Below are 15,596 nucleotides of genomic sequence, written 5' to 3' on the forward strand. Positions count from 1 at the left end.
GGGCCATATTTTGCCCACCCCTGGCCTAAACTGAGACTAGGATCAGGACCTGGACTCCATTGTTTTAGGCAAACAGGGCAGACAAAGCAAGGAGAAAAGGATGTTTAAGGGAAACTCATTTCGAAACCATGTCATAAATTGTTCAACGAAAAGCTTCCCTAATACTAATTACTTTCTCTTGGAATACAGATTCCTGCTGGATAGAGTGGCCTGCTTGTCAGAAGAGCTGATAGCTTCGCGGCTGGTGCCTCTTTTACTCAATCAGCTTGTGTTTGCTGAGCCTGTAGCTGTCAAGAGTTTCCTTCCTCATCTGCTAGGTCCAAAGAAAGGTGACCTTTGAACATTCTCTCCCCAGAATTAACACTGACACATTTGGAGTGAATTCAGAGTAGTGCCTTTGACCAAAAGTTTTCATTTGGTGTTTAAGCCAAGCAAATACTATATGGTAAAGTACCAAAGAAAACTGTCTGTCATTCCAGATGCTGAAGGATGTGAGGTCCCCTGGTTTGTCTGCTAAATTTTCCACTGCTCTTATGTGATATTGCTTTCCTCTTGCTGCTGAAAGGGGATTAGCAATTGCTTGGATTCCTTCCATGTTGCTATAAATGGCCCCTTCAGGGATGGTGGGGCATGGGGCCTGCTTACAGCACCACAGTGTGTATCCTTTTCTCACCATTTACCTATCCTAACACTCTTGCAGAGAACAAAGTTGCCCTAGCTTGAGCTGGCAAGTTGGCATGCAGCAACTTTTTTCCTCTTAGGGTGATCATTTGGCACCCTGCCCCCTGCTAGGAGTACTTAATTTCTCCCTGCTAGATTCCTGAAGATCTCCTGTCCCTGCTGCTTGTTCCCTCTTGTGTAGAATTCTTCATTGGGGCTCATTTGACACTAATTATTTAGAGTGATTGCCCCCAACCTTATTCCTCAAGATTGCTGCTTCTGCAGTTCCCAGTTTTGGCTGACCCAGAGAGGGACCTGGATTGAGAATCAAATCTGGCTGTTGGGTGACAGTATATATCTTGGCCCTAGAAATTGCTGGCTGCAGCATATTTTAATTGAGTAGCTTTAACTCAATGTAAGTTATGTCTGGTGTGGGAAGCTATTTGTCCTGTTTTCGAACTCTTTCCCCTAGATAATATTGGAGACTGCCACACAAGCTATCTGCTCTCACCAGCCCTGTTCCAGACTCATGTCATCCCTGTGCTGCTGAAGCTGTTTGAGGTTCACGAGGAGCATGTTCGAATGGTGTTGCTGTCTCACATCGATACCTATGCAGAATTGTTCACACGGGATGAATTGAAAAACATCATATTGCCACAGGTTAAGGATGAGAGGCAATAGGACTGTACATGATGTATCAAATGTGGGGAATTACACTGCGGGGATGAACTCTGTTCTTGTTAAAAGTAAAGATCTCATAGTCCTGGCTGCAGTCAAGCACAGTGTGGGCAACTTCTCTGTAAGCTTTCCCCAAACTCCAACTCTTCCAAATGCATCTCAAGCCTGATGTGCAGTACCCTTTGTTTATTTCACTCCCAGCATCCAGCTTTCCTTTCCCTATCCCCTGGCTAACAGCTCTGCCAGTGCCCCATGGGCCTGATCTGAAATACTTCTTGCTATTCCTGTCCTCACCCCAGCTCTGCCAGCATACCTCAATTCTGACTTGAAATGCATTTTGCTGTTCTGGTCTCAAGCCAAGCCATACCAGTATACACAAATCCTGATTCAGAGCACTCCTTTGTTATTCCCATCACAGACCCATGCCTTCATAAGTCTGTCACTATGTGTTAACACTGACTTGCAACATCTCCATTCATGATCGTGCATTGCATCCCCACTTCATTGCTGCAGCATTTCAGTCCAAAGTGTCTTGTGAGCAGAGATGGCTGACCATGCTGAACTGCACCAAACTACTAGGTAGTTTTCCAAAGCAGTCCAGTTTCACTGGGGGCTAAGGTCTCAACCATTTAAATGTGTAACGTAAGCTAGAATTTTAACCCAGCTGTGGAGTGAAAGATTAATTTCTTACCCCAGCATAGTGTTTCACATTAGGAACTTTGGATGAGCTGTGAAAGGTGATGATTTTAAAAATGAATCATGCTGCAGACATACCACTTTAACGGATGAGCTAAAGAGAAACTGGCTTGGAATCCTTACTGTGTTTCTAATAGTCTTCTTGTATTCTGGTCTTAGGTTTTACTGGGCCTTCGAGATTCTAGTGATAACATTGTGGCAATTACATTGCACAGCTTAGCAGTCCTGGTCTCTCTGCTTGGACCTGAGGTGGTTGTAGGTGGCGAAAGAAGCAAGATTTTCAAGCGCTCTGTACCAAGTTTCACTAAAACTACGGACCTTTCCCCAGATGGTAGGTAAATACTAGAAGGATTTGGAAGCCCAAGCTCTATCTGTGCCATCCAATTTTGTGTGTATTCCTTGGACTCCAAGGCAAGTCCCTCATGGTCTTTAATGTCTGTGAAGGCCTCTTCTCAACCTGACTGGAGTGATTTGAAATTGCAGATTTTAATAGTGATATAAATCAAAAGCATTTGAATTCTTCTTTTTCCCTTAAAAAGAGGTTTGTCATTAGAATAATCATTAACCTGTGGTGATTTGCCTTGATGCTAAATTTGATATTTCTTTTTTGCTAACCAGAATTATAGTCTATCTGGACAATTAAGCTATTAAATCTTTTTTAGAGAGGAGCTACATAAATTCCCCATAACTATTACATTTTTGCTAGGTTAGAAAATGATGAAGTGACTCATTTATCAATGATGAGATTTTTACTTATGACTTGTGTCAAACTGTTTGGATGGAAATTGGAATTCACTTGCATGTAAAGGAATTTGATGTTAAAATTAATTTGTACTAGTCAAAGCATCCTTAAATATATTGCGTATGTTAGAAAAAATAAGCCAGTTTTGCATTTAAAAATAAGCCTTTAAAACCAGGGGTTGGCAGGCTGGATCTGGCCCAGGGAGCCACTAAATCCGGCCCACAGAGCTGGGGCTTTGGCACTGGAGGCTTTGACTGCAGTGCACTACACGCTGGGCAGCAAGGAGCTTTGCTTGTACAGGAGCTGGGCCCTTTCTGGCCTGCCACCTGAAAATGTTACCGACTGCTACCCTCAATCAAGGAAGCATAATACCTCATTAGTAAATAGATGGATTGGTTCTAGTCATCAGGAGACAGATTCTTCAAACGTGTTTAGGCACATAAGGATGCAGTTAGGTGCCTAGTGGGATACCTGAAAACACCTAAGGAGGTTAGACACCAACATCTCTTCAATTTCAATGAGACTACAGTAGCTGAACTGTTTAGTACCCACTTTTGAGAGAACCCCATTAAACATCTACCTGCATCTTTAGGCACCTAAATCTCTTTGAAAAATCTGGCCTGGTGTCTTTTTGTTTCTTAACCCAGTAGGTCTCATCTTCTACCACCTGATTTTTCATTCATAGATTGGATGAGGAAAACGAACTTTCCTACTTCTTTCTGCTCCCCAGTTTTTGACGTTTGAACTAGTCCAAATGAAGAAAATATTCTCTAGTAAATGAGGGAAAAGCTTTTCTGCAGGAACAGTTGCTGAGAATAGTTACGTTTGGAAAAATGGGAATAACATCATTCGCTGCATTATGAAGACTGAAAGTAGTAAAGAAATCTACTGCAACATGTGACATTGTGTCTCCCTTAGAGCTTAAATTCACCTTAAGAGTTAGATACTTTTTCCCTGATTCTGTATGTAATGGAAAAAGGCACTTTTAAACCTATTAAAATTTGTGGACAGGTCACCAAGCACTTTTTTTTTAATTTATTTCAATAAAGCATAGTAAATGTAAAATGACAATCTACAGCCTACATTTCATTTTAAGTGAGTTCCTTATTTTTTTAAATGTATTTACATTAAAAAACATCCAGAATCCAGACTTTAAATAAAAATTCAGATATTTTGGACTCCTGAAAAATCATCAGTTTTAGGAGTGAAATTAATCTACAAGAATAGCACTGGAGCAACACAATTAGCAACAGATTGCTCTGGCAGCAAGCTTTATCGGTGAAATTCTTAAGGGAGAGGGGGGAGGGGGGGAAGAGAACAGATGAACTTGCTGTTGAAAGCCCAGGCTGGGACCAACTGTGCACCAGCAAAGTTGCAACCTTCCCTTTAATTAAAGGGGTTCAGAGTGGTTTTAGTTTAGTTTAAAGGCTGTTCAGAGTTGGTCCCTGTTAATAAGTTGCACCCAACTGTGGAACATAGGAACATATATATAAATATAAATTTATATATATATAAATATAAATTTATATTTATATTAAATATAGGGAAGAAGTAGGTGTCTAGGAGTTGTTACATTTTAACCATTTGTAAATTACCTGTTTTGGCTTTACAATAAAAATGTAGAAGCTAATTGGTTTCCTTGATGTGAATTGTAGGCCTTGTCCCTCAAGTACTCTTCAGCCTTTTCTAGCTCCACCGATACAGGCCCCAGCATACACTCTGTTTCCACCAACAAACTGCAGGTGACATCAGTGGAACTGGGGTAAATGGCACTGAGGCAAATCAAACTGCACTAGGATAAAATGTGTTACATTGAGGGATTGCACTTGAGCAGTTACATGGTCACAGTACAAATGTAACACCCACCCACTCCATTTGTGATCCCTGGTTGGACCACAGATAGAGAACGCTGTCTACCATGGAGCAGGCATTGTCATGGCCCTCTTGGGTTAAAGCTTTACTGTGCAAGTTTGTAAAATCTAGAAGAGTGATGTAGCTGCTGATCTGTATCAACAGGTCAGTAGCCATTAGTGCCCCTGTATCAACAGTGCAGGAGCCATTAGTGCGTTACCTGTTGCTGTGTCCTAGAACTCCTTTCATTCAATTCCAGCAAGCTGCTTTGTCAAAGCCTAAGGGAAGCATACATGCGTGCGTTCAGCAGGGATAGGAGCCAGGGGAGGAGGAGCAAGGGAGTGTCACTGGTATCTTTCTTACCTTTGTGTAGTATAGAAACTGGTGTTGAGACGCCCAGTGGCTAAACAAAGAGCATTTATTGTCTTTGGTCTAATAAGATCCAGACAGGGATTTGCTATTTCATTTAATGACTTTTTGGAAGTGCCACAATTTCAGCTATATTCACGCAGGGATCTGCAAAGCACCAGGCCCTCCATTTAAGAGAAGAGGAGTGCTGCACTAGCAATTTGCCAGCAGCCTGAATGCCCCCAGACTGCAAAAATGGAGCAGTTTCTGGATGAAGCTGGAGGAGCAGCCTGTGGGCACTACAAACCTCTACTTCCAAGTCTTCATTTTGATTGAGTGTTGCTTAAATCCATTGCACATTGGGGCTAACAGTCATGATGGGCTGCACTTCTGTATTGTAAAAGGTAGTGGCTTGAGTGTTTAAAATTATCTGGGCCAACTCAGGCTTCATTTTAGCAATGAAAGCTAATGGAGTGCTACGATGTACCTTTAATTGGCAGGAGTGGTCACAACAGTGGAGCTAACAGCATCATTTATATTGCTTTGTATCCCTGCAGACACCACAGTTTGCATTTTGAGCAATCAAAGAAATCAGCTGTCCCAGCCCCTACAGAAGAACTCTTCCAGTGTGTATCCTAAGTGCCCCATCTCTGAGACTCTGCCCATCAGCAGCAAGAAATATCCATCAAGATCAGACACTCATGTGGCCCTAAAGATGAGTAAGTTTTTCTCCAACAATGCTTTCATCCTAGACAGTCCTTACTACTTAACAGTAATGAAACGTTTGCTAGTTGGGGGTGCCCCCACCTGCTTGCTTTGAAAGGGCTACAGAGCAATGGAAGATGATGATTTTAAAAATTATTTTTTTTCAGAGCAGCCTTTTGCAGTGAAGTGAATTGTTAGATAGAATTGACTGGGAAGAGTGCAGGGAAATATGTGAAGTAAACATGCAGCCTCTGAGCACAGTTGTAGCTGACTTGAATAGCCATGGTACAGGAGGGAGCTCCTTGGTGTTCTGTTGACAAGCAGATAGACAGTCAGGATAGAGTAAGCAATGATGCTGCTGGCCAAGAAAGGAGTATTGCTATGTATTTGCAAGGGCAGGTCTCTTCCTGCCCCTTACACCCTGTCAAATCCACTTGCCCTTTTATTAAAGGTGAGATCAGGGGTGGGCAAAATGGTGGATCTGGCCAGTGGCCAAACTCCATTTCCCAGCAGCCCCTACCCACATGGCTGGGGCTGGTTTCCATGGAGACCCCAGCAGCAGCTGTGCTGTGATAGCAAAGGGTCAGGGTTTCTGTGGAGACTGGCCCCAGCAGTGCTGGCAGGGCCTACAGCAGGGCATGGGGCTGCTCTGCAGTTGGACTGGGATATTGCAGCAGTAACAGCATGGTCTAGAGCTGATCTGTAGACTGCAGCTCTGCCCCAGCTCCAGACCACGCTGTCACTCCTGCAACATCCCAGCCTGGCTGTGGAGCAGCTCCACGTCTTGCTGTCTGCCCTGCACAGGTGGTGGTAGCTGAGCCCATCCTGCTCCTGCCTGCAGCACAGCACCCCCCAGGAAGAGGCTGGTGCCTCTGCTGCCTGCCAGCACTGCTGGGGCCAGCCTGCATGGAAACCCTGGCCCCTCTGCTACCACAGCATGGCTGCTGCTGGGGTCACTGGGAAATGGAGTCTACTGCTGACCAGGTACACAGCCTATAGGCTGGACTTTGGCTGACCCTCGGTTAGATAGGTACAATGCTAGAGCTGCTGCCCTGTCTTCTTGCCATTAAGCTAGATGTTACATTTGCCATGGCTCATACACTTGGTCTTCAGCAAGCTGATCAAATGTCCATAAAATACAAGTTTTCCTGAAGCTTCATTCAGCTCATCTGCTCTGGCTCACTTGTCAGTTCTAGTTAATATTCCAAGGTGAATAACCCTTGTGTATTAGGCTGAAAATTAGCCACAGCTTATGATGCAAGAGACACTGCTCCACTGCTTTCCTTACCCCCATCCCCCCCCAGCACTGAAGAAGCTTGCATAGTTCTCTGTTGCAGGTGGGATGCTGGCTATATGGACCATAGTTGCAGTGATAGTCTCCAAGCTGAGATATTCCTTGGTCGAGCAGTGTCAGGGTACTGGGAATTTTAAGTACAACTTCATTTCATTTCATGAGGGGATTACGGCACTAGTATGTAATGTTTGTGTCTTCTACAGGCAAGCAAGACCCTCTGCTGTCCCTGAATGGATTGCCTGAGGGAATTAATGCTTTGGGGAACAGCAGAAGCATCTTGAGTACTTCTGAAAAGCTGTCAGAGGAGTGGCCAGACTGGAGTGAGTCTGAGGACACAGAGACTGACAAAACTGTGAACATACAGATCCAAACAAGAGAACCGTGCAGCAGTGCTGGCCCCTACTTTGCTGAACATAATGCAGATGAGGAACCCTGGGACGACTTTGAACCCAGCAGCCCCAATCCTGAACTGTCCTCAGGGAACAGCCTCGATGTGACAACACCTGATGCAGTTACAGGGCACAGACTGTTTCCTCCTATCCTCCAACTGAGCAAAGAATCCAGAAGCCTCAAACTGAGTCCTCCCTTGAAGTCCACCCCTGTGAACAGCTGGAGCAATGACAACTGGGAGCACCCAGACCAGCTGGGAAAAACTACCGAGTTGCCAAAAACACTTCAGGAGAGGCCAAAGTCTGTAATGGAGACTGGTTTAGGAGAAGAATTCACTATCCAAGTAAAGAGGAAACCAGTGCGAGACCCTGAGTTGGACTGGTTTGCTGACATGATCCCAGACATTAAACCATCTTCAGCACTCTTGCTTTTACCTGAACTGAGGACAGAATCAATTGGTCCCAATCACATAGATACAGATTCCAACAGTGAAGACGTCTCCCAGATCATGCCATTCTCATCCAAATTTGCAGCAGTTGAAGTTACTGAGGTGAGGACTGGGGAATACTGAGTAACAGTAGTTTTAAAAGAAAGAGAGTGGTGTTGAGGCTACATACCACATGCAGGTTCAGCAGAGCCCACTGCTGCTTCTCAGTCAGGAGCCATTAGTAAGGCCTTGGATGTGGAATAATAAGTGCTTAAAATTAGTGCGCTTCTGTCTGCCTATCAGTTATCTTCTGAAGAGGTTTTTAAGTCATCAGATACTCTGTTGATTTTCACAGACTTGTTGTAGCTGCAGATACTATTCATTCTACGAGGCGCACACAACTAATGAGTATATTGTGACCTAAATGCAGGGTCTTTCCAACTAACAGGCAGGATAGTTTAAGGATTGAGGACCAGGAAGGGGGGGTTATTAAATTCTTTCCCCTCTATTTCATAGGTTCAAATCTAGACAGGGAGCCTCTAAGAGCTGACTGTCATTTGCTGCCTTGGTAGTTTTACTGTGAAAGCTGAAGTGCAGTGGAAGGGTTCAGTGTAGGAGGCATAATATTTAAATGTTAACTTTTTTATAGTGGGCTTATTCTTTAGAAGTAAAGGCAACTAAAAGCTTCCCCCTACACCTTTTTTAAAATTTTAGTGCAGAGCTCTGTTGTAGGTAGTTCTCCACAAAACTGCAGGAGCAAGAGAGGGGGTCAGGAACCAACAGTCAGCACACCTATGCAGCCTAGCTGATTAGCTTGATTCACTAGGCCAAAGCTACAGGAACGTGCAGGCTCCTGACTGCAAAACCATTCTTCTCTCCTTTATAAGGATCTGAAGAATCTTTCCTATACTAGCTTTGCATTTTAAAACCCAGCTGTGTTCTTCTTAAAGTTGTGATAAGATAAACAGCTCCCTTCTGGGAAGAAGGGATGGCTGACTTTCTCCTAAAAGCTTTTTGCCACCTGAGGGTACTTTACAGTTGCCCATACAGAGCAAGGGTCATCCTTGATGAAGCTGTAACCCCTTTTTTAATTTCCCTTCCCTGCTCTCTCTGTGGGGCTTTCTTAGAATGAGGGCACAACTTTATTCTCCTTGTGGAATGTGTGTGAGACAGGATTCAGGGCTTGGTAAATCTTCAATTCACAATCTTCCTCTAAATGCAAAGAAGTGTGGCAGCTGCAGATAGTAACAGTTTTGGTCTTGTGAGGTGGCAGTTAACTATTGCTACTTCCAGGAATGTCTGTTTCTTCCTTAGCAAGTGCTTACTGACTGGCATGGAAATAGATGCATGACACTGCTTATTTAACATGAGGGGTAGAGCTCCAGCTGCTCTCAGCCTTCTATAAACCAAAGATGAGATCAGAGTTGAACACTCAACACTGCTTCAAACTGCACCCTGGTGGGGTAGGCTTCTTTAATAATTGATCTTTGGGCCTCAAACATGTGGCACAGTTTTTCATGACCTAGATTATCGTGTATATTTGTCATGTAAGTGTTCTCAAGAACATCAGTACAGTAAGTCCTTAATGATGGTTCTTATGTAATTGTAGGCTGATGCTGCAGGCTGGGATGAAGAGGAAGAGCTGAACTGGGAGGATGATACTAACTGGTGAAGGGCAGGTGGAGGTGAGAGCTTTCTGTGACATCAGATTCTCCAGGAAGAGTCACTGCTTCCAAACTATTATGGATCAATACCTCACCACCACTACTAGGAAGAGGCACTTGCTCCAGCACTCAGTAAGATCCCAGTGCAGCCTAACTGCCTGCAACAGGATGCTCTTTCTTCCAGCCTGTGCCAAAATAGTGAGGTCAAAGCCTGTGCTCAAGCCATATGTACAAGGAAGGTTCATAGCACAGCTGTGGGAAGAACAATGTCAAGGGTCTGTGTAATGGTACCAACACACTACTGGAGGAGGAGAGGGAATTTATCCTTATATTCCAGGAATCATCAGTGCTTTGGAAAACTCTTGAAAATAAATGAAAATTGAATTAATTGAGCTAAATTGTTCCTGTTTGTACCACTTCTTTTTCTGGAGAAAAAGGCTTCAACTTTTCAGGTACAAAAGGCAATCATTTTAGACTGACTCTCTATTTATTTCTGTTTACATGCTGTGCTGCTAGGAGACTGTTAATGGAGGGAGTGTTTGATACAAACTGTATCGCAACTAAAATCCACTCTTCTTTAAACCTGACCAATAAAGAGTATTTTCAAAAGATGAATGTTGGAATGGAACAGCAGCTAAGCTGAGGCAATGAAACCTTAAGTTATACATTTGAAAACATTCAGTGTTCACACACACATTGTTAACAATTTAATTTAAAAAAGTATCACCACCTTCTACCTGTACACATAGCAGGGCAACTGCTGTAGCCATTAATTTTCTCTTACAAAAAATTCATACACCTTATTACACTGAAGACAACCTTATTAAACTTGTCAGTTCAATTTGCAGCAGTTGAAACACTTTAAAAAAAGTCTTCTATATACAATCAACAGCATGAAACATCAACTCCATACAACACAAGAATAGGTTAGCCTGTTTAGCAGGTCACCACCCCTTAACACTAATGAGGCAATTTAACAGAGGACAAACTGAAGAAACATTTAATCTGTACCAGTTTATCACCACAGTAACTCCTTCTCAGATTGTTTTTTCAGCTGAGATCTTGGTGTGGCACTGTCTCTGCCAGCTGAGCAGTTTAATGTCTAAACACATTTCATTTTCTTACCACATGGTCTCTTAAGCTGGCTATAGCTGCTTGTAGAGCCTCTAATTTCACTGCAAGCCAAGCAGGTGGTGGTCCTTTCTGCAGCAGCAACTTCACAGCTTCCAGTGCCCCCTCTGCTGTGCCTATTGCTGACTTATACTGCTCCTCAGAGGGTGAATGACAAGCTCTCTTTGCTGAAGGCTACAGATTCAAAGACAAGCTGTTAAATATCTAATATATTACTGTCCTATTACATTTAAAGCCTTAAATGGAAAATTATCTATTGTAAGCACAAGAGCACATTCAGGAGAGCTTTTCACATAGGTTTTGGGTGCAAAGATCTCACTGCTTCAAGCACTGGTGGTTAAAATGAGAATTTGTGTCATGCCATTTCAGTATGAAGTTCCCCCATTATCAGAAGTGGAGATTCCTGCCTTTCAAACTTCTTTTCCTTTCTTTTTTTTTTTGAGGGTTAGCAGGTTCTTCCTGATTTACTTTAGTGCCCTTGTAAGTATTAATAAGTTGGAGTGTGAGTACAGGCTGTCAGGTACTCCTGCTGCCCTCTACACAGTAACATCATCATTTACCTGAATTAAAGATGACTCTGAATAAATTCTAGGCATGGGATATTATAATTTTGTTCTAGTTTTTCCCTCTTACTTTCTCTTTTCAGCACCGGTTCCTGCTGGGGCCACGCAGCAGCTGTTGTGGTGGCAGCTTCAGTCTTGTGGGCAGAGCTGCCACCATTGCTGTGTGGCTGAGGCTGAAGGCAGCACATGCTCTGTGCTCCCTGCCCTGGCCCAGAAGGAGCCGTGAGGTAAACCAGGGGCATGGAGCAGTACTCAGTCTACAACAAGGGGCTTTTCCCCCCCATATTGAATGGAGAAAATATATATAGTCTTAAATTGAAGTAAATACAGTAATTCTGCAAAGGCATGAACTGCTGAATTAAAGGGAAAGTGCAGGGGAAAAGGAACACCACACCAACATGCAACCAAAAGCACAGCCCTTACTTATGCATTGTACTGCCTGCTCTAAGTCTGTTACAGAAGCAAGCCTGGTTCTCCTGCTGCTGTTGCCTTGAAGGCAATGCTTCAGAGTGAAACAGGTTGTACTGAGCTCAGATCCTACTAGAGAACCCTGGCTCAGGGTATGAGACAGAGAGGTACATATATATTATCCCTACCACCAACAGCATTTACTTTAAGACTTGTAATTGGGAGTAAAAAATTCCTTAACCTTTAGAAAAGTGGCCTGTTAGAGCCCTGAACATGATCACTAGCAGAGTTTGTAATGTCTGGATAAAACTGTCAATGGGCCAAGACATATGGCACCAACTATCCCCACCTGCAGACTCCTCCCTCAGTCCAGGAGAGGCAAAAGCAGTGCAGCACCTGAAGCCTAAACTGCAGTCTCAAAGCCAGACTCTGCTTGCTGAGACGGTTAAGCCCTTGTCATAACAAGAGCCAGGAAAAAACAAGCAGGCTTCCTAACTTAAGTGCCTATTCACCACATCTGAAAATTGGTACAAGTCTCCAATATGCAATTCAACTAGTGTGAATGATGCACATACCTCTAATACTGACCCCAGGTCACCATCCATTTTCATTTTCTGAAAGTATTTATTGCAAACTGCATTTTCTTGTTTCATTCTTTCTGCCCTTGCTTCTGCCATCTCTTCCACCTGCCTTGTCTAAGGGAAAAACCACAGGAGAGTTACCCAGAATAGCAGCGTTTCCAGCCTGTATACATGCTCTGGGGAAATGAAAATATACTTTCAAAACTAAAGTGAGAAAAATCCCATTAAGCTGCCAACCAGCCTGTCTTCCTCAGAGCAAGGTTTCAAACCCAGCAGATTAGCAAAGGGAGGAGCAGCCACCCACCCTTTGTTGTGACAGCACTGCCAAACACCAGTTGCTCTGCTGCCTTCCTACTTACTGCTGTGAAAAACCTACATACCCCCTCCAGCAGATCTATTCCCTCTGAAGTGCTGGATGACCGGTGGAAAACTGGCTCATCAACAGACACTGAAGTCTTTCTAGAGTCAAGGCAGTAAGTGAACTGCATTCACGTAAAGATTTTCCAGTGTTCTTCCAGTTAGGCAACATAATTTTCTCTCTTCCCTTGCACATTTGTTAGCTTTTCTCAAGCCATGATATGGAGGCTGATGTGGCCACAGATTTTCATGAAGGTTCCCCCTTTTTAACTGGAGCATGAAAAAAACAGCACGTAAACCAGCAAGGGGGGTTAGGGACCTGGCCTTTCTCCACTGCTAACTTAGGCAATTGTTTACAGCACAAGAAAGCTGCCACCTGTCATCTTTTCACTTACAGACACCTTCTCAACTTACAAAGTCACCCCCACCCCTCCCTAAGTTGAGTCACCCTTTACCCAAGAAGGGAAAAGCCAAAGCATTAACAAGTCAAAACTGAACAGCATTGGGAGAACTGAGTGGGTGAGGAGTTTATAGCAGGTGTTGACATTATGCTTGATCTCAGCCAGTGCTGACATATTAAAAACTCAAATCTGATTCCAGTCGCAGAGCAGTCTGATTTCATGTTATTGTTGGCAAAAGCTGTTCTCTATTAAGCAAGGCAATAGTAAGAGTTCAACCAAATACCTTGGCCAGAAAGCAAACAACTTTGTTCTTACTGTCTTCAGAATTAAGGCACTGAGGAACTATGTCTTCATGGCTTGTTTCCTGTCAAAGGTGTTGAGCAAAAAATCTGATTAGTCTTCAACATAGCAGTCAAGATGAACTAAAGAACACCTGAAAAAGTATCTGTGTTAATGGGTTATGTGTACAGATTGAGAAAATAAAGTGTATGTGGTATTCAGGACATAGGAAATCTGTTCTTCCTTCATCCAAGCTTATATTACTATGTTTTCCTTGCATAGCCCCTTTTCTCTGTTGCAGTAGTATCAGGAATACCAAAGTCAGTTCTAAGCAATTGGCTGCCAAAATGATATTAACAAAGTGAAGGGAATTCAGAAAGCAGCAACAGAAATTAAAAAAATCTCTATATGAAATAAATTAAGTGTCAACTGTGCATATCCAAAGTACAGCCGTTCTTACCTCTGCAAATTGAGCAAATGCCTCCAGTGCATGTTGGTGAATCAGCCACGTCCTGTCAGCCAACAGAGAGCCAAAGAGACCCGACAGCTTGGACACAACTTGTCCCTGAAAAGTGAGCAAATTCTAATTCTCATCAGATAGCTTACACAGTGGTGAGCTCCATATACCACTGTCATGATTCACTGTGAAGGAAACACTGCCAAGGCCTGTAGTGTGCAAGCAGAGAAAGTCAGCCACAGTGCTGGCTGGCAACAAACATGGTGAGAAGGAACACCCTTCCATCCTATGCGCACTCCTCATCTAAAGCTCAAGCGCTAGTTCTAGCAAACTTCTGGAAAACGACAACATATAAATGAGTGCACTAAGCATCCTACAGTCATTAGGTACAACTGAGATAATCTCAGTGGAATATGAAACCTATGTAAATCATTATCTCCCGTCTTAAAAATGTCTCCTGAGGATCATTATCCTGTGGTGCTGTTATAGTTCATGAACATGATCCTTTTTATATATATATAAAATATATAAAAAAGTTCAGGATAAATGTGACCCCCCAGTGCATTTTACCTGGATTACTTGGGGTATAAACAGTTTTCCCAGAGATGAAAGAAAATCCAGTGCTGCCAACCGAATGTGATCTGGAGGATCCAACTGAAGGAGGGAAGTTTGCAGTGCGAATATCTGCAGGAAAATAAATCTATATGAAGACCCACAAAGACAGGACTACAGATTAAAACTTTAATCCACGAGGCTCTGCGATGACCACTGAACTTGAGTATGCCAAAATCTAGAACAGGAGTGCTCAACCCCTAGTCTGCAGAGCAGTGTCATCTGATCCAAGTCCAGAAATTTGGCAGCAGGGGAACAGTTGCAGTTAACACAGCCACCATCCTCCCAACATCAAATTTCCAAACCCCACACGGATGGCTCAGGCCCCAGCAGGGCCAGCATTGCATGCTGTATCAGGACTATGGACCGGATGTAGCTTGTGGACTGACCAGGCATCACACAGCCAGCCCACAGAGCAAATAGTTTAGGCACCACTGGCCCAGAAAGTTAGATGGAATATTTGATGCAGCAATGGCACATACCTGCAGCAAAGCAAGTATTCTAGAGCTGTTCAAGGTATTAAAAAAAAATGCCTGAATCTATCATTTCCAACATGACTTTTTATGGACATAAACCCACAAACACAAACTTAACTTTTGGGGATAAAACACATGACATTCCTAAAAACCATAGTGACCAATGCAAAGCATTAAGCAAAAGCATCCAAGAAAGAATTCAAAATAAAGTTAAAACTCTTCATTGTTGCTAAATGGTAGAAATCAGACCAAGGAGGCAATTCATCAGATGTTTCTTAGTCAGCCAAGGGCCCAGTATTTACTTGGTAGACTGTCTAATAAGGTTCTTACCTGAATCATCAGTTGAGGATCTAACATCAAGCTGAAAAATTGCAGTAGCTGAAGCAGTAAGCAGACTGTCTGCTGGAGACACTGTTGACTTGAGACCTTCAGCAGATCAGAAGATATCATTACCAACAGAACATTTTTGCTCACCAGGCAATTCAACTGATGTAGAAAAAACTTAATACTGCAACAACGTTCCCAAATACTCAGTCTGGCCTCAAATAGACCACCACCCGACTTCTGAAAAGCTGGGAAGGAGACAGGAAAAGAGAGGAGTAAAGAAGTAGTTTAAGAAGTAGGGGTGCACCGATAGATAGTTTGGGGGCTGATACTGATAGCCGATTTTTAAGGAGGCATATCAGCCAATACTAATCCGATTTCTGATACAGCTGAGTCCAGCTAGTAAGTCTGTTGTGGTAAAAGGGGAAAGGGGAGGAAGGGGCAGATCAACACCGCCCTGTAGGGAGGAGGTGGGGCTGGGGCTAAGTTAGGCGCTGCCTGGACGAGGCAGGCACAGGATGGAGCTGCGGCTCGTCCAGGGGGCAGGAGGGG

The 15,596-nt window shown here is 43.4% G+C and overlaps 2 protein-coding genes across 9 annotated transcripts in view; one reads left to right on the plus strand and one right to left on the minus strand.

The window, feature by feature from the left end:
• SCYL3 (SCY1 like pseudokinase 3) overlaps positions 1–9,853 on the plus strand; it is a 31,188-nt gene extending 21,335 nt beyond the window's left edge. For all 3 annotated transcript variants that reach the window (XM_019530826.1, XM_019530827.1, XM_019530825.1), the window contains exons 9-14: positions 190–329; positions 1,133–1,320; positions 2,194–2,365; positions 5,533–5,694; positions 7,178–7,914; positions 9,401–9,853. In XM_019530826.1, the coding sequence (XP_019386371.1) occupies positions 190–329; positions 1,133–1,320; positions 2,194–2,365; positions 5,533–5,694; positions 7,178–7,914; positions 9,401–9,463 (1,462 nt within the window). In that variant the 3' untranslated portion in view covers positions 9,464–9,853. The remainder of the gene's footprint in view (positions 1–189; positions 330–1,132; positions 1,321–2,193; positions 2,366–5,532; positions 5,695–7,177; positions 7,915–9,400) is intronic.
• CUNH1orf112 (chromosome unknown C1orf112 homolog) overlaps positions 1–15,596 on the minus strand; it is a 40,217-nt gene that overhangs the window by 1,199 nt on the left and 23,422 nt on the right. For 4 of the 6 annotated variants that reach the window (XR_002100173.1, XR_002100172.1, XR_002100175.1 and 1 more), the window contains 6 exons: positions 15,051–15,146; positions 14,203–14,316; positions 13,636–13,740; positions 13,180–13,260; positions 12,133–12,252; positions 10,272–10,760 (listed from right to left, as the gene is read on the minus strand). Coding sequence is in view for 1 of the 6 variants with exons in the window: in XM_019530824.1 (XP_019386369.1) it covers positions 10,569–10,760; positions 12,133–12,252; positions 13,180–13,260; positions 13,636–13,740; positions 14,203–14,316; positions 15,051–15,146 (708 nt within the window). In the remaining 5 variants the exon portion in view is untranslated. Of the gene's footprint in view, positions 1–9,881; positions 10,761–12,132; positions 12,253–13,179; positions 13,261–13,635; positions 13,741–14,202; positions 14,317–15,050; positions 15,147–15,596 lie in introns of those variants that run through there. The other 2 variants (XM_019530824.1, XR_002100176.1) reach the window with 2 other exon arrangements.

The sequence above is a fragment of the Crocodylus porosus genome, unplaced genomic scaffold (assembly GCF_001723895.1).
Source record: "Crocodylus porosus isolate Cpor-Errol unplaced genomic scaffold, CroPor_comp1, whole genome shotgun sequence".
In the NCBI taxonomy this organism is placed as follows: domain Eukaryota; kingdom Metazoa; phylum Chordata; order Crocodylia; family Crocodylidae; genus Crocodylus; species Crocodylus porosus.